The 18178-nt window shown below is 42.1% G+C and overlaps 3 protein-coding genes and 1 long non-coding RNA gene across 6 annotated transcripts; 3 read left to right on the forward strand and 1 right to left on the reverse strand.

Moving 5' to 3' along the window:
- The first annotated feature begins 1009 nt into the window (after positions 1-1009).
- Positions 1010-3972, forward strand: LOC117769513. Its single transcript, XR_004615248.1, has 2 exons — positions 1010-3429; positions 3476-3972. It is a non-coding gene; the product is annotated as an uncharacterized LOC117769513 (long non-coding RNA).
- On the reverse strand, positions 3467-6613 carry leprotl1 (leptin receptor overlapping transcript like 1). 2 transcript variants are annotated; one of them, XM_034598445.1, is made up of 5 exons: positions 6523-6613; positions 5778-5853; positions 4438-4624; positions 4103-4215; positions 3467-3579 (listed from the first exon to the last, which is right to left on the reverse strand). In XM_034598445.1, coding segments are annotated over exons 1-5 (393 nt in total). In that variant the 5' UTR covers positions 6539-6613; the 3' UTR covers positions 3467-3578. The 2 variants fall into 2 exon arrangements, with proteins under 2 accessions (XP_034454336.1, XP_034454335.1); XM_034598444.1 differs by lacking the exon at positions 3467-3579 and having other exon boundaries at positions 4047-4215.
- Positions 6614-7752: 1139 nt separating this feature from the next.
- srp72 (signal recognition particle 72) lies at positions 7753-15668 on the forward strand. Of its 2 annotated transcripts, XR_004615155.1 has the most exons (20): positions 7753-7875; positions 8931-9051; positions 9212-9332; positions 9493-9636; positions 9796-9907; positions 10000-10031; positions 10263-10387; positions 10592-10649; positions 10809-10940; positions 11026-11154; positions 11495-11567; positions 11864-11928; positions 12052-12147; positions 12427-12530; positions 12657-12734; positions 13073-13210; positions 13308-13345; positions 13508-13667; positions 14140-14680; positions 14803-15668. XR_004615155.1 is itself a non-coding variant. In XM_034597746.1 (19 exons), exons 1-19 carry the CDS (start codon positions 7776-7778, stop codon positions 14318-14320), a joined length of 2007 nt encoding a protein of 668 aa, XP_034453637.1. In that variant the 5' UTR covers positions 7753-7775; the 3' UTR covers positions 14321-15668. The 2 variants fall into 2 exon arrangements, 1 of the variants encoding a protein (XP_034453637.1); XM_034597746.1 differs by having other exon boundaries at positions 14140-15668.
- Positions 15669-16646: 978 nt separating this feature from the next.
- On the forward strand, positions 16647-17708 carry LOC117769838 (snRNA-activating protein complex subunit 1-like). Its single transcript, XM_034598983.1, has one exon. It carries the CDS (start codon positions 16668-16670, stop codon positions 17706-17708), a length of 1041 nt encoding a protein of 346 aa, XP_034454874.1. The 5' UTR covers positions 16647-16667.
- The last annotated feature ends 470 nt before the right edge of the window (positions 17709-18178 follow it).

Here is an 18178-nt window from a genome sequence, read left to right on the forward strand (position 1 = left end):
GAAGGAAATTCATGACTCACACACTAATTGTCGGCTTCTTATACATGAAGTTTCTGTATTAAAACTCCCCCCCGAGGTGGCGAGTGCTGCAGGAAGGAGCTGATGCAAGTCAGACATGTTGAGTCTCGCAGGCCGGTGGCTTCACTGCAGCTGCCTCAGGTCTGTACTGTCTTATTCTGCATGTTCTATAGAGGATGGCCTCACTGGCATGTGCCCTGGGACTATATGTGTGTGTGTGTGTTCGATCCAGATCCTGAGCTAAAACCTTTTGAAAATACTCCACGAGTTAAAAATGATAAATCCTTGTTATTGTTGGGACTGGACGGTGTTTATTGACCTGTGGAGGTGATTCTCTTGTTATTTCTGGTAACTCAGTCAGATTCTGTGATTCTGTGGATTGAACTCTTCATGCAGCTGCTCGTGAACCTGCTATTGCATTCCTCGTCAGCGGAGGGAGACAAATTAACTTTATTACTCTGGTTTCTGTCAAATAACAGATAAATCCCAGTAAACACCATTCAGTAAAAGTGACAACTACTGAACAGAGATAAAAACACAGGCTGCATTTCATTTAAACAATAATAAAAAATACTAGTCATAGATTTAGATTATTTCAGTACATTCTTAAACCATCTTTTAAAACAATATGATACTTTATCAAACTGTTTACATGAGTTACACCTGTTCATACTATTATAATATATTTTTTATGTTAATATATGTTCATTTCCTATTTTATTTTTTTATTATTGCCTGATCCGTGTGGATGCAGCAGCAGGGTTGATATTTAATTGTGTTATACTCTGTGAAATGACAATTAAATGAATTCTAATTCTATTTAAACCTCAGTCAAAATTGCAGTATCATGACACATGAAACCGACTTCGCCTCCATAAAGGATTGTTTACACTCGACACAATGAGATGTCGAGTAATGATTCTCCTGCGGACGCCGAGTGCTGCTCGCCCACAGAACAAACCACACTGTGATATCAGTTCAGCTCATTTCCTGTGAGGTCGAGTGAGGAGCTGCAGAGCGAAGGTAGTCAGTCAAAGGAGAGGATGTTCAGAAATGGCGTTTATTTAAAAAAGAAAAGAAAAGAAAGAAAGGAAAACCACCCCGTTGACTTCTGCTTCATTAACACAAAAGTTGTAAATAGAAAATGGCAAAGCATCCGTTCAAATAAATAAATACAGCATCCTCCCAAATGTGTGAGAAAGAACAAATCTGTGCTCAGAACAGAAACACAGAGAGGAACTCACATCAGGGAGATAATTCAGAAACGAAAACAGAAAGTCAGAGAACGAAGCGTTAAATTCAAACGGACGTTCACGCCTCAGGAAACAACATGGAGTCACCCTGCTCACAGACGGGCTCACCGACCACCAGAGGGTCAACCTACTGTTAAGAGCTTTTTTCTTTTAGATTCAAAGTGGTGTCACATAAATAATAAAAAAACATGCACAAATCATGTCAGTAGTTTTCAACATTTAAATACTGGTTGTTTTCGACAGAAATCAAAAAACCCGCCATTTTTAATACAATCAATGCCTTCGCTGAGGTTATGATCTCTGGAAGAATCAGGTGCCACACAGGAAACGTTACAACGCGGCGTGGACGCTTGGCGCCGGTTCATCGTGCTGAGAAGCAGCCGTCAGGTCAGAGTTGGAGTCGTGGGTTTTTATTTACATACAGAAACGTTAAAGTTTTACATAGTTTTAACAAATTTTCTTTTTGTTCCTCTTGATACAATATGACAGAGGCAGAAAGTCAAAACTTTGAGTGACATGAAACTTACTTTGTAGTTAAAGTTAAATACACTTATTAACCACAACATATAAAACAGTTTCCACTTTTAACGTTATGGCTCGTTGGTAATTGTACTCAAACAACTTCTTGATAAATAATGGTTTACTCTAAAACCACAAAATGTCAGTTTTAACATTTTAATTTCTGTATTAATTTAACAGATTAGATAACACAATTTAAGGGATTTAAGTTTGAGAGTTTTTAACTTGAATCGCCTCCCGGCTCCCACCTGCACTGACGTCTCCTCCTCAGCCTCAAAGTGAATAAACATCCTGTATTTACCCTGATTTTCAACTACACCTTTAAAGCAAGTTTTGTAAAAATGAATGAGTGCTTTTTAAAATCATAGAAAGAGGGTTTAACATTTGAGATGTTACAGTAACTGTGGGACAGAATCAGTGAAAACTGTGAGCGTCTTCAACACAATACAAAACTTCCATTGGAAATCTGCTGTGTGTGGAAACCCAACTACAAAAATATAATCTAGAGCTGCAACGATTAATCACTTAATTGAGCAACTGTTTCGGTGATCGATTCATCGTTTGACATTTATCAAGCAACATTGTTGTTAAAAATTGATTTCTCCGATTTCTAAAATGTGAGAATTTGCTGATTTTCTTCGTCTAAAATGAAAGTGGATTAAATATTTGACGTCACCTTGTGCTCTGTGGTTTGAAAGTAGATGTTTTATGGACCAATTTATAAAATCAACTGATCGAAAAAAATGATCTGCAAATGAATTAGTTGCAGCCCAAAGTGACAAAGACTTATTGAAAAGGACAAAATAATAAAAAACTCTTTATCTTCCAGAGAACACGTTTCCAAACAAACATCCACAGAAACAAAAGTCTAACATGTTCGACGCTCAGCGCTTAGACGAGGCAGCAGAAGCTTAAATCCGTGTTTAGCCGACGCTAATTCAATTAAACATAACGACACCGACCTGATCCCAGAACAGATTTAACAAACCGACATACACATCTCCTTCACACAGGACGAGGAAATAAAAACAAAAAACTTGAAAATTAAAAAGAAATAATTGAAACGTAACTTGTGTTTTTAATCCGGGGGGAAATGCTGGTGTGAGGTACAAGCGACAGCATGAACTCAGAATCTGGACCTAATGTTTTAAATCAATGACGAACATAGCGTCTGGATTCTCTTATTTTGAAGGAGTCCAGTCAGGGGAGTCACATTTAAAAGCTTAGGGGCCGTTAGCGGCTGACCAGGCCGTCTTTATAAGTAGCCCAGGTCTTACCGCTGCTTGGCCGCTGCCCTCCAGCTTATCCTACGCTAGCTGGAAGCTACTACTGGCTCTTTCGTTGCTCTCTTGACCTGACACTGCGCGGCTAACTCAGGCGTTTGGGGAAGTGAGCGCTATCAGATGCAAAGCAACACGAATGAATAAGCAGCCTGCATCCTGTCGGCACCTGGGAAATCACCGAGTCAGTTAAATTTGATCTCTGCAGTGGCCTGTCTGAATATGATCCTCTTCTCTGAGCGGAGAGGAAACAAACAACCGCCTCCGTGTTTCATGTCACGAGAAACAGAGAGAACGATCACATTTTAAAATTACATTTAAAAAAGGTCTGAAGGTTGTGTGTGGAAATAAAAGACAAGGTCAAATGAAAACCACCAGCAGAGTTTCCAAACGTCTCCATTTAAGCGGCTCTAGAACTCCGGGGTAGTGAGGACAGCAGGAACGCCTGCAGCAGAGTTCAGGTGTAGTAGTGTGGACGTGCTCTCAACGCAGTGGAAACTCATGATTCTCTATATGGAACAAAAAGAAGCTTATTCACAGCATTTTCAGCGAATCAACTAAGCGGGACAGAGTAGAAGCCAGAAAATGACCCTGTCCTTTTGGTGAGATAATATTTTAGTGTCCTAGACGTTCAACTTGTTCCTTTTTTCACAGATAACGCGGGGAACTTGTTCAACGTTGCTCAAAACGAAAAAAGCTGAAGCACAGAAGGAGAAAAACTCACGAACACAGAAGTCAGAGAGCAAAATTCAGAATGTGGAAGGATTCAAAATCTGAGTCAGTTTTCCATCCCACTGTAATGTCAGTTCAACATGATGCAGGCAGTAAGAAAAAGAAAAGAAAAACAGCGTATTGCACTGGTTTGGTGTGAGTGTATTGATGGGTGGTGGTCATCATATAAATAACAAGAACGATAACCAAACGGTAATACCATAATAATAATAATAATAATAATAATAATAATAATAATGATAATAAAAACAGTTCAGACTAAGGTCCCCCCCGCCCCGTTCCCTCCCGCTGCTGCTTTACCACTGCTGCCAGCTGAAGTCGTCGTTGGATCCGAAGACGAGGAAGAAGCCGAGGATGGTCCCGAAGATGACTATGTTACCCGTTAGCACAAGCGCACACGCCCCCCAGGCAATCTGTGAAGCAACGCCAGAGGAAGTGAGTCATTAACGACATCCAGGTCAAAACCAACTGCACCAGTTAACAGAAGAAATGCGACACCAGCAGCCACCAGTGATAAATGGTTTCAAGTTAAAGTTTGTTTGATGTTTTAAATGTCATGATAAGGTGAACTTATATCTTGGTAAAAGAAAGAAAAAGGAAGGAGGGGCCACAAAGCTCTGACTACGGCGACTTACAACTTCAGCTCTTGCGAAGACGACGGGCAGGCCGAAGGCTGAAATGACGATGCCCGTCGTGAGGAAGATGGCCAGCTCTTTGCAGGCGTTACTGGCCGAGTCTGTGTCGTCAATCACCCTCCGCGAGATGCAGTAAGGGATCGGAGAGAGGATGTAGAAGAAGAGGAGGAACAAAGGCCAGTATTTGCTGCAGACGGGGAAAAAAAGAGGAAGACATTTATTCCCACGAGGTATAAACGGACACAATGCAGGAGATGTGGTGCTTTTTGATGCCAATATGTCAATATTTATACAAAAAATATAAAATGCAGCAACGGAAATTGGATTATTTTAAATATATACTTGATTTAGATGCAAAAGTTTGTAAAAACTGAATTAGAATGAGCTGCACTATCGATAATAAATAATGAAAAAGCAAGTACTCCATATGGAGCAGCCTGTATTATTAACATGTTGAAATTGGCAGATAATATCAGTGAGGCTCTACTGATAATAAACAGTTATTGCTTCCTCTCCTCTAGTCGGCTGGTCTGAGGCCTAAGAGGAAAATGAGATTAGAGCCAGATCCACCCGAGCTCGTCACCTCATGTCAGGGACTGAAAGAACTTTGCTTCACTGAAAAGACAAATCAGCTCCATCCATCTATGTTTGAGGTGTGTGTGTGTGTGTGTGTGACACAAAACCTTTGTTTGAATGTCGCTGATCGATCAGATCCCAGTGCATCAAAGGTTGGATTACAAACCAAAGCAGGCAACTGTCAAGAGGCTCCTGAAAGACTCAGCCGTAGTTTAATGATTGATTTGTGGTAATTGTATATGCTGTTAATTTCTCCTCCACTAACATCGGGACCCAAAGTTAAGAGGCAGTGATTCTTAATAACTGATCTGAGACCTGGAACATTCGGTGTTGGCTGCACGGCCAAAAAGACATAATCTGGCTAAAACAAATATCCATCATCTGTCCATCCAACAATGAAAAAACCTCTCTGCCACTCGCGGCAGCTTATTTCCACTTAGGGTTTTTTCTGCTGCAACAACCAGAGGAACAAAGAAACAGCTTCTGTGTGTCACAGGTTTTATAACAGGTGAGTTGAAGGAACATCCCAGAATATCTCAGGAACTCTTGAGTTTCATTTCACATGAAAACCAAATAAACTCAGGTTTCACTTTCACTCTTCTCCTTTCTGTCACCACAGGTTTTCCCTCTTCCTCCTGATGCTGCCATTTGAACCTTAATTCATGATACATGTTGTGTTGTGTGTGTGTGTGTGTGTGTGTGTGTGTGTGTGTGTGTGTGTGTGTGTGTGTCTGTGTGTGTGTGTGTGTGTGGCTGGTACTCACTCGTACACAGGGAGGGCACATCCAAGCATGAGGAACATGAGACCAATGGCCCCTCCGAAGGACAGACTGATGAGAGCTGCAGGACAGACAGAGGGAAGTCATCATCATCATCAGGGACAAAGCAACACACACCATCTGTCTGATTCACGTGTGGCCCCTAGGAGCCCCCCCCCCCCCCCCCCCCCCAGCAGCAGCAGCAGCAGCAGGGGCCCTGAGGTGCACCATGTGAGGAATCAGCTGATTTCACGTGTTTCACAGCATCACTAGCAGAGGAACCCACGCTGCTGCTGCTGCTGATGCTCACAGCAGTTTAATCCACTTGCATGAAGCCCAGCGTCTCCATCAGGTTAAAGGTGCAGCCGGGTGTTAGCATCGACCCCCCCCCCCCCCCCCCCCCCACCCCCACCACCACCACACACACACACTGCTGCGGTGCCACACTCCTGTGATGCTCTCCAGTTAAACACGGTTTCTCACACATTAAACATTGAATAAAAGGAGCAGCTCGTGTGAATGTGTGTCAGTGTTGATAACGAAATGCTAATCAAAGCTAGTGCAGCTACATGCTAACGCTATGATGAAACCGGCCCCCGGCAGCTAGCTTAACCCCCAAAAAAAACCGTTATCTCGCTAAAAACGTGAAGAACGCGCGCCCGTCCGCCTGCGTGTTGTTTTAACGCAGCTGCGCGAACCCGAGGCCCGAGTTCGGAGGCCTTTTCCCCGGGTGAATGAAACGGAACCAGACCTTTAATCCCGGCCATGGCTGCTGGAGGAGAGCTGGAGACACAGTGACAACACTTCCCCCTCCAGTCCGCCGCGCCGCCTTCACCTGCCGCCTCCCGCCGCGGAAATATCAACACTCCGCACACACACTCAGTAATACACGAGCTATAGAACTATAATAACAACAATAATAACAACTTTATTTGTGTAGCACTAAATTTAAACTAGGGTACAAACTCCTTCACACAAAAACAATCCATGGCATAAAGAAGAATTCATTATAATAAAAGGTATTCAGTTCAGCTCAATTTTAAAGGGCCAGATCATAACATAATAAGGTCAAGACTTTATATTTTATAGAAAAACACAACAGTTCCCACAATGATATGAGCTTTATTTGCCATGTCTGTGTAAACAATACACAGGCAGACATGCAATTAACATCAAACTGCAAGAAACTAGCGACATTAACACAACTGCTATGTGCAAATAGAGTTAAACGGAACAAGACAGAAGTGCAACAGGAAACAAGATGTGCAAGGATGGATTAAAAACATGTAATACTATGCAGATGGTGGAATTGTGAGAGGGGGAAATAGTGCAAAGATGCTGGAACAAATAACGTGCAGGTTACTTATATATATATATATATATGTGTGTGAGAATCATATGATGCAAAGATGCTCGAGTAAATAACGTGCAGGTTACTTATATACATGAGGTACGTGAATCATATGGTGGTAGTTTGCTAATATGCTCTAACAATGTACAGGATGCATATATATGCGAATATTATGACAGTAGAACATTTGTATAATGTACAGTATTTACAGCCCGCTTTGATTTATATTGTCGGAAATGTGTACGTACGTGTAAACCTGAAATTATTAGGAATAGTATTAAAACGCCAACACACATGGATATTTTCTGCCAGTTACTCTGGACTCCAAACCACTTTCTGACTTTTTGCACTTTCCATATTCTTTTTATTATTGTAACGTTATTGTCCTGATTATTATGATGAACATCGGAGCTGCATTTTTACGGTATTTAATTGTGTTATTGAACGCACCGTAAATCTGCGACAAAGGAAAATAAAAACCTTATATTTAAAAAATATCTACTCCATTAATAACTTTTTAAGAAAACCTCATAAAATATCTTTAAACTTCTATTTGCGTGTTTGAATTTATTTACAAAAAAAAAGATTTATCTCGCTGAACCGGAAGTGAACCCGGTCTACTTCCGCTCCTCCCAGAACGTCACTCGGCCAAGATGGCGAGCGGAGGAGTGTCCGTGGCTTCGCTGTGGACCGAAGTGAACCGCTGCGGGCAGAATGGAGACTACACCCGGGCCCTGAAGGCTCTCACTAAAAGTAAGGAGCCCTTTGGTGTTCGTGTGACCGTCGAGCAGCGCCGGAGCTGCGGCCAGTCCGCCGGCGGACGGGGCTTTTCTCCGGGCAGCGGGCTGCACTGGGCCAGCTGTTAGCATGTGGCTAGGCTAACAGCAGCTTTCTCGCCAGACCTCTCAAACGTCGACTTGTTGATCAAACTTCTCCCGCGAGCTGCACGCGTCCGGGTCGGAGCGACATTATAAACTTGTTTCCGTGTGTTTAATGTGTGAAGGAGGTTTAATACTCCGCCTCGTATCTCCTCCGTCCTCCTCTGACCACTGACGTGTCCCTAGCCGGGATGCTAACTTCTCATGGCTGGCAGCTGATCCGCTTGCAGTGAGCTGCTCGAGTCTGGAGGAACCTTTGAACTTATCTCTATCATCCTGTTTTAATGCAGTTAAACTAGTATTTAGTCAAGTAGATGAGAAAGGAAACCCGAGCAAAGCCTCAACTCCATTTTAAACTCACTTTCTTTCCTTCTTTGCATCTGAGGAAACGTGGAAAATGATTCTTAATCTTTGTTGTCACTGTGGAAACTCAACGAAACAAAGGGTTTCATCCTCTAATCACATCACGCCTCTTATAAAGATTCCTCACGATATTATACAAATATATAACAACTGACTGTATTGCAAAAGTAAGCAATAGAAGTATAGATAAAGTTCTTTGTTGAATTCTAAGTAAACACGAGGTAACACTGGTGCAAAGTGCAGTCAATGGATTGAAATAGATGAGTATGATAAATGACCAGTATTGACCAGTATAGACCAGTATATCCACATTAACCCAGGAAGGTGCAAAACTTTGTGTCAGATTTCTGAAACTTATATTTCATTTATATCTTTAACCCCATCTAGACCAGATCGGGTCTGCAGTTAAATCACCTTTTTCTGTTTTCATAAATGAAACGAAGGTTTAAAAAATCTGAATCACTGAAGTGATGTCTTTTTTCTGAACATTGAATCAGTGTTGTTGTTGTTCTTACTTAATATGCATCACTGAGCGTGTTCTAATGTGTGTTTTCTCTTCTGTCGTAGTTTTGCAGGATAACAGGGAGGATGTGACGGCCCTTCAGTGTAAAATCGTTTGCCTTACTCAGAACGGCAGCTTCAAAGAGGCTCTGAATGTCATGAACACTCATACAAAAATGCTCGGCAGGTAAACAACAACAACAACCAATTATTTCACTTGACATTAACTTCTCCCTGTCGTGTTTGGTCAACATTAATTCCTGCTGTAATTAGAGCTACAGCAAAAATCTGATTTGACATCATTTATTTCATCACTGAGATCATTTTTATTTTCTCTTGTCCATCAGTGAGGTGGTGTTCGAGAAGGCGTACTGCGAGTACCGGCTGAACAGAGTGGAAAGTGCCCTGAAGACCATTGAAAATGCTCCGGAGCAAACTGACAAGCTGAAGGAGCTTTACGGTCAAGTGGTGAGGATTCCTGACCAGCAGCATAGATATAATCTTACTGGAGACTGGATGTGTAGTGTTAGATATTGTGTGGAAAGCACAACATATACTCTCAGGTTTTTTACTTCCCAACTCTGAAACTGTGGCTGACTGGATTTGTCTTTTCCTTTTCATTTCCTAGTTGTACAGACTGGAGCGCTACAACGATTGCAAGTCCGTCTACACAGATCTGATCAGGAACTCCCAGGATGAGTACGAGGAGGAGAGGAAGACCAACCTGGCTGCTGTTCTGGCTGCAATGAGTCAGTGGGAGAAGGCCCCTCTGGTAAACACCACACTGACAATACCTTTTGTGTTGTTGATCACATCTGGGCTCATCTTTTAGTCTATAAACTGATGCTCTTACAACACAAAACTGTTTTCGATTGCCTCACTTTATATATTTTAACTGTGCATTAATTTAAGATGTGTTTCCCCCTTGCAGGAAGATCTCGGTCTCCCAGAGTCGACCTATGAGCTGTGTTACAACACTGCCTGCGCTCTGATTGGCCAAGGACAGCTCATGGAGGCTTTTAATAAATTACAACAGGCAGAAGGTCGGTCACAGCCATCGTACCTTTTATCATCAAGTCCTTTTCTGTCCTGTTACGATCTAATATTAAATTATTGTTGTTGTTTTTTTCTATAGAGCTTTGCAGAGTCTCGCTGGCAGATGATTCTGTAAGTGGCATGAACTTTGTTTTATTAAAATATGTTTGTCTTTTATCAAATTGGACTTTTGTTCTGGCCTTGATAAGCTTTGGGAAAGTCACAGACATTTCTGAAAGGGATTAATCTTGTCAATAACTAATTTTGTCATGAGGGTGAGTCCCACATGTACTGTCCCAAGCTCCGGGTGTTTGAGTTCTCCCCAGAATAATCACTTGTCATTCCTGGTTTGTTCCCTTGCAGGATGTGACTGAAGAGGACATTGAGTCGGAGTTGGCCGTCATTCATTCTCAGATGGCTTACATCATTCAGTTACAAGGTCGGACAGATGAGGCGCTGCAGCTGTACAACCAGGTCATCAAGCTCAAGTAAGTCCAGGATGTTTAACGTGAGGAATATAGATGAGAAGAAAGAAACTAGGGTTGAAATGATGTTGTCGTAGTGAAGTTTGAATTTGGGTTTTGACGGTACATGAGGATTTCTGCAAGATCTAAAGGAAATGGTTTCAGAAGCCATTCAAAAGGCTGTAGAAGAGATTTTAATATGTGAGTGATTGTTTGATTTATTTCCAGACCGTCAGACGTGGGGCTGCTCGCTGTGACTGCCAACAACATCATCACGATAAACAAGGTGGGTGGACTGTGAGCCTGCCAACGTCTGTGTTTAATGAGCTAATCAGCATCGAGACATAACAGCGAACCTCATTACTTCATTCTTAACCAGGCTCATCAGGCCTGATTCCAACTGGAGCAAAAGATGTTTTCATTAACGCTCTGTCTGTTCCCTCAGGACCAAAACGTGTTCGACTCTAAGAAGAAGGTGAAACTCACCAACACTGAGGGTGTTGAGTACAAGTTGGCAAAGAAGCAGCTGCAGGCCATCGACTTCAACAAAGCTCTGCTGGCCATGTACACAAATCAGGTACGGTGATGGAAACAAAACCCCCAGATGTGAGTCAGAGGAGGACGTTACGGTGATGACTGATGTTGCTGTTTGTCGTTAACAGGCCGACCAGTGCAGGAAACTGTCCTCCAATCTTCAGTCTCAGAACCCGGGTCACCCTCGACCGGTCCTCATCCAGGTCGCTCAGCTGTGCAGAGAGAAGCAGCACAGCCGAGCCATCGAGCTGCTCCAGGTACGAACGAGTTTCTGTATTTCATTCCCACAATTAAAATGTACGTAAACATCGTTTTTCACATACACTTTAAAACACCCTGTCAATGACTTTAACTCTATTTACCAAATTAAGCTAATTTAGCTGTTGTGCCCAATGTCTGTGGCTCTATAAATGTTGAGTACTATTAAATGTAAAACATGATCAGCTCCCAGCTGTGGGTTTTCCCGCTCTTTATGGTTCCATTCATCCACAGCTGCTACAATCAAGTGTGTGCTGCTGATAGCGTTGTCACTATCGTGTGTGCATTCAGCGATTTGTGTTTTCACAGATCTTAAACTGTCTCTTTACTGTTTTCCAGCAATTCTCTGATCAGCATCCAGAGAGTGCGTCTGGCATCAAACTGACAATGGCACAACTATATTTAATACAAGGTACCGTTGTGTTTTTATTTGGTTTATGATTTGATGCGTTCGGACAAATTCTACCGTCTTGGCATAAGAAGTTATAGAAATTCTATATTTCTTATAATATAGCTCATATGAAGGCATATATTTGACTAACTTAGTGGTTTATTCTGTTATTTTTAAGTAAAACGTTTGATAGAAAAATATTCATTCAGTGTTTTGTGATTAATTTGGAGGTTTTTGTTGTTATGGGCTTTTTGTGGGTCTCAGGAGCTGAATTTGTGTCGTTACACTTTGTTTAAATTACTTGTTTTGGTCCTCAGGTCATGTGACAAAAGCCTGCGATGTCCTGAGGTCCATTGAAGAGTTCAAGCACAAATCAGGGATGGTAAGTCTTTAAAGGAAAACATCATTGTGCATTTAAGTCATCAGATAGTGTCGATTTCATACTTTTAACTGTGTAAAGTCATTTCTCATCACATTGACTCTAACTCTGTGTGTCACTCCTCAGATTTCAGCTCTAGTAACGATGTACTCCCATGAAGAAGACATCGACAGCGCTATTGACGTCTTCAAACAAGCTATCGAGTATTTCCAGTCTGAACAGGTACTGTATTGACAGACTATGGTAATAAATCCAGTGGAGAAAGTTATTTTTAAAAACGAATAACCACTTATAGTGTGTGTGTGTGTGTGTGTGTGTGTGTGTGTGTGTGTGTGTGTGTGTGTGTGTGTGTGTGTGTGTGTGTGTGTGTGTGTGTGTGTGTGTGTGTGTGTGTGTGTGTGTGTGTGTGTGTGTGTGAGAAGACAATCCGACACACATGTTAGTTCCTGAACATGTTTCCACTGTGTAATGTTCCTGTTCTCTGTGTTTTTTCCTCCGCAGCCTGGATCTGCTTCACACTTGGCTCTCGTACGAGAAGCTGCCAACTTCAAACTGAAGTACGGACGGAAGAAGGAAGCCATTAGTGATCTGGAGCAGCTGTGGAAGTGAGTCCCAGCATGTGGGGAGTAGCAGAGTAACACATGACGTGCATCTCAGAGGTTAACTCTCAGCTGCTGATTTATCAAACTTGATATCACTTCATGCTAACATATATATTTTTATTTAAACAGTCAGAACACCAAGGACATCCACACGTTGGCACAACTCATCTCAGCGTATTCCCTGGTGGACACAGACAAAGCCAAATCGTATCCTTTTCACCTACCGAACATTTGCTGATTATTCTAGTAGTTGATCAACAGAAGATAATGAGCAAGTATTTTTTGTCTTGATTAATCGTTTAAGACGTGTGAAGATGCTGTTATGGGCTCTGGAAAAACTAGTTACATTTTCTACCATTGTTATCATTTTACAGGAAAAACAATCAGTTGTTTCACCAAGTAAATATCTAGCAGATTAATTGATGATGAAAGAAAATGTTCTTTAAAGCCTCAGAAGACCAAACGACAGATGGTTGATCTAGAATCTGAAATGATGGAGTGCAGGTGAAGTGACAGAACAATGTTTCCTTAGCGTTCCCCTCTAGCCTTAGCAAACACCTCCCCTCCGCCGAGGCCATGTCTCTCAACGTGGACGTGGACGAGCTGGAAAACTCGCACGGGGCCACATATGTCAGGAAAAAAGCCGCTAAAGTCCCGGGAGAAACTCTTCCTAAAGAACAAGGGTAAGGCCGCCACATCGGATTTATGATTTTCACATTTATTCAATTATTTTTTATAGAAGCTGTTGTTTTAACCTATATGTCTGCATTTCCTTTACAGCCAAGCTGAGATCAAGAAGAAGAGGAAGAAGAAGAAAGGTACGTTGTCACTTGTTACCTCATATTTTATAAAGTCCTTGTATTGAGATAATCTTTACAACACTGAGTAACGTTTACTCAGCAACAGCGCCCCCTGCTGCCACACATGGGGATTTATTCTGTCGGAGCAATGAAGCATAATGAAGTATACTCTCATTTTAGGCAAATTACCCAAGAACTGCGACCCTAAAGCAACCCCCGACCTTGAGAGGTGGCTTCCCATGAAGGAGCGCACCTACTACAGAGGCAAGAAGAAGGGAAAGAAGAAGGATCAGATCGGAAAAGGCACGCAGGGAGCGACGCCAGGAGCTTCAGCCGAGCTGTGAGTATGAGCATGTGCACGTCACCTGTGAGAAAGAGCTGTCTGGAGGGGAAATTCCTGTAATTTGAACCTTGTGATCAACTCTTCTAATGGAGGAAAAGCAGCAGAAATTGTCCTTTTTTATTTCTCTGCCAATGAATCCTCAGCGGAGACCTCCAGCTGCTGTGCAGGAGAAACTGCACATGTGGTCTCTCGGCCAAAATAAAGTCAGACTAATGAAAAGTCCATCTGTTAGAATGAATGTCTAACTGCTTTAACACGAGATGTTAAAATATCAGCTTTCAATACGTCTCTTTATGAGTTTTAATCACACACAGGAATTGTAGAATTGGGTTTTTGTAAAAAAATCCATAAATCATAACATTTCTATATGGATATAGAAGAGTTTTGTTGAAACAGTTGATGAATCCGTTAGATGTTAAGACTTTGAGAACAATCTGTGACACCCATTGGTTTTCTCTCTCCGTTCCAGGGATGCCAGTAAGACGGCCACTAGCCCCCCTACCTCCCCCAGACCAGGGTCTGCGTCCGGCTCCACTTCAGCCCCCGGCAGCAACGTGGTCCCGCCGCGGCAGCAGAAACCCGCCGCCTCGGGGGCCACTCGCAAGAAGGCACCACAGAAGAAGAAGAAGGGCGGGAAAGGAGGCTGGTAGACGGGAGGAGGAGAGAGCCACGGGACACATTGACGTTTGTGTGGCCGACAAATCACCAAGAGATCATAAACTCTCTTTTTTTTTTTTTTATGTTTCAACTTTCATTTGACTTTTGTTGTTGCCGTTCATTTAAATGTCTCAAACCAAAACTTCCCCTTTTCGCTGAACGTTTAAAGGACAGCTTCTCTAAAATGAACTTTTAGTTGCTCTTCAGAAGATGACGTTTCCTCAAGTGAGAGTTTTGATTTCTCTCAAGTTCATGAACTTTGAGGTGAGACGAGAATGATTAAATGAAAACTTCCTCAGTCACTGAAACTTCTTTTTAAATGTCCACTGACAGGAAAGAGGCTTTTACTTAGTGTGTGGAGACTGAAATCAAGTTCTGGTTTGGTAGGTGGATCTGAATCCTACATTACCCATGAGCCTCTGCTTCACATCTCGATACAGGAGCCATTCAGATGTGCAAATTAAAAATTCAAGAGCACCAACGTTTCTAAATGAATCCAAAATGACCCTGAATCTAAAGGTAAATCTGTTTCAATGCAGAAATAATGAAAGTGTCAATATTCCTGATGCATCAAGAAACTTAGACATGTCGTTCCTCCAGCTGTGCACTCGCCTCAATGAGAACCTTCCTGTTAATCCAGAGGTGGCTTCTGTACAGTCACATCTGTAACTGTAGAGAGTAGCTGGTTCTCTTCTGCAGATCTGAGCTCCAGCGTTCAGCTCAGACTGGAGAGCTTCTCTCTCAGCTCTCCTCGTCAGTTTCCGCAAGTTTTCCTCCTCCTCTGGAAAAGTCTGACATGAAGCCGGCTCCTCCAACCGAGCTTGAATATTTTTTATATCAAATCATGCATCTTTCTCCCCTTGAACATGTTTCACAGATGCATCTTCCACATGTGAGGATGCTGTTTGCAATCAGCCACAATGTTGAACGTGTTCATTTTCATCCAATAATTAAAACAAGAAATCTTGATACTGTGGAAAACACGGATGAGTTTAAGGACCTTTTGGACATTTTGTGAAACCTGCTGCTTCGACGATGTAACTTGAAGTTCCGATTTGGGAGAATTGTCTTTTAATATTTTGTGGTCGGACGTCAAACTCTGCATCATCTCTGAAATTGTCCCTTTACTTTCAGTCGACCATCGACCTCTGAGCATTGGATGAAATGTCAAAGAATATTTATTTTTGAATTCCTGTGTTGGTCTTAATTCAAGCGAGAGAGAATTTTAACTCGAGTTTAATTCTGTCCGATAAATGTTTTAGGAAATGAGGAAAGAGACTTTTGGCCAAACAGGTTTCCAGTTTTGTTAAATCTTAATAAAACTTGACAACAGCAACACAAAGACCTCCTGTGTTACTTGTGTTTGTGGCTCAAATTGTGTTTTTGTTGACGTTTGGCAGGAGAGAAGATTTTAATGATCGGGTTTGTATTTTTATTTTTTATTTTAGCTTATAAATATTTTTTTAAACCAAGCTTATGGATCCAGCTGTCAGAATAAAATCAAGGGATATAAAGGCAGTAATAATGCATTTCAGTATTTCACATTTAGAGTAATTTCTATAATGTGAAAATAATGAACGATACATATAATCTACTTATTAAGACTAAAACAGGATATTTAGTTTATGACCTGCTCTTATTAGTTGATGTTCAGTTATTGTGTGCATGATTTTTCTTAAGCCAAACATGAACCTGTGCTTTAATTGGCTCAGTGTTTGCAGAACAGTACTTTGCCTGAGGGCTCATTAATGTTTTCCTTCAATCGTGTGCTCTGATTTCTTTCCCCCCCGAACATCTGCCCAAAAAATCATCATATATATAAACAGATAAATAAATGTAAGAATATATAAATAAAATAGTGTAGAAATATACAAAAATCGGAATGAATAGATGTAGAAATACATAAATAAATGTAGAAATTTATGAATACATTAATGTATACATTGAGAAATACATGAATTAATTTCTAATTAGATAAATTAATAAATAAATGAACATCCAAATTAATACATGTATAAATATAGGAATTGTATGTTTCATTTCAAAATTAATTTATTCATTTATCTATTCATTTATATTTATATAAATATATATGTTATATTTATTTATGTTCATCTCCATCCTTCGTAGTGGAGACGTTCGGTGACATGTGGACAAACAATGTCCGCAGCAGTTCTCTTGATTGGATAATTGACCTGATTATCCCCGCCCACTCCTAGACCCAGCTCTCAGGTGATTGGCTGAAATCGAGCCTCACCTGTCTGGACTGTGCTCCTCTCCTGGTTTTGTTTCGAGCTCCTCAGATCTGCAGCTGTTTAGTTGTGAGGTGTTGAGGACACGATGCCTCGTCTTCCTCCCATCTACACCGACTTCTTCTTCCACCCTCTGACGGAGGACGTGGAGGAGCTGCTCGCTCGCTTCCAGCACGCCGACTCGGTGAGGTACGAGGTGTTTTCAGCCATCTGGAGGAACATGGGCCTCTCTGATGTCTTCTTGGGCTGCGCAGGTGTGAGTGAGAAGAAGAGGTTCAGCAGAGTGACACTAGCCACAGCCATGAAGTACTTCCTGTCTCCGTACAGCTACCAAATCCGAGTGGGAGGCCTGTACCTGATGTTTGGTTTCTACCACACACAGCCCGCTGTTCCACCTGTGAAGATCAGACTGGCCCTGCAGGACTGGGACCAGGTTCAGAAGTTCCTGAAGGATTCTGTGGAAGCTGGGCATCATGATGTGCTTTACGTCTACAAGAAGCTGGTGTCCATCAAAGCCATACACTACACCGCCATGCCTCACTTCCTCTCCTTCATAAAGCAGAGGAAGCCAAAGAAGGAGCCGGTGTGTGCAGGGTTTCTGGGGAGGGCCACGGCCGTGCAGGAGCTCGTCTCCGCAGACTTCCTGGAGGAGATGACCAACGTCCAGGCCCAGTATGAGAAGCTGAAGGAGGCCACGGTGGAGGTCAGCAGCCAGGTCACCATGACGCAGCAAGACTTTGCCTCCCACCTGAAGGATACCATGTCAGAGTTCCTCACATGGCAGCAGAAGACGTTCTCACAAAACGGCAAAGACAAGAACTCTGGAGACGACGAGGAGGACGAGAAACCAGATGAGGAGGAGTCCAGCAGCAGGGCCAGGCTCCTGTGCTCCATCAAGAACAAGAGCTACAGCGGCGTCCAAGAGGTGTCCAAGGCCCGGAGGCACCGCCAGACCCAGGTGGTGGAGTCCTCGAGGGCGGAGCACAATCAGGAGACTGGGGCTAGCCACAAAAAGAGGCCCCCGTCCCTGAGGGCCCGGACCAGGCAGAACCTCAGGGTGGTGCCGGAGAAGAACAAGCTCAACGCCTGGCTCCTCACTGCTCCTGAGAAGCTGACGGGGGACCAGTGAAGAGGAGACGACCCGGCAGCACCAATCAGACCGTGATGGGAGGGAAGGACAGGTTTCATGTTCTGTTCACACAGGTTCAACCCGGCTCGGTTCATTTAAAATAAAGAGTTTACTTTTCTATAGAGTTGGATTTGAGTTGATTTGTTGATGTTGTTTGTTCAGTTATTGTATAAAAAAATATTATATTGGCATCCTTTTCATTTCTAAATAAATGTACTGGTCTGCTGATGCATGTTTCTCGAGTTCCTATTTTGTTTTAATGTGGAATTATATGACTTTGATATGAGTTTTATTTCAAAAACAAAGAATAAACAAGAGTTAAAAATCCTTTTCTGTATTTGAAAGTATTATAAATGGAATATCTGAAGATTATGTTTGATCTAAAAGAAAACCTCAGTTGTGTAAAAGTGAATAAAATATAATCATTACAATAAAGCCTTTAATGTTTTAAAAGTTTTAGTAATATCACG

The sequence above is a fragment of the Hippoglossus hippoglossus genome, chromosome 10, assembly GCF_009819705.1.
Source record: "Hippoglossus hippoglossus isolate fHipHip1 chromosome 10, fHipHip1.pri, whole genome shotgun sequence".
Taxonomy (NCBI): domain Eukaryota; kingdom Metazoa; phylum Chordata; class Actinopteri; order Pleuronectiformes; family Pleuronectidae; genus Hippoglossus; species Hippoglossus hippoglossus.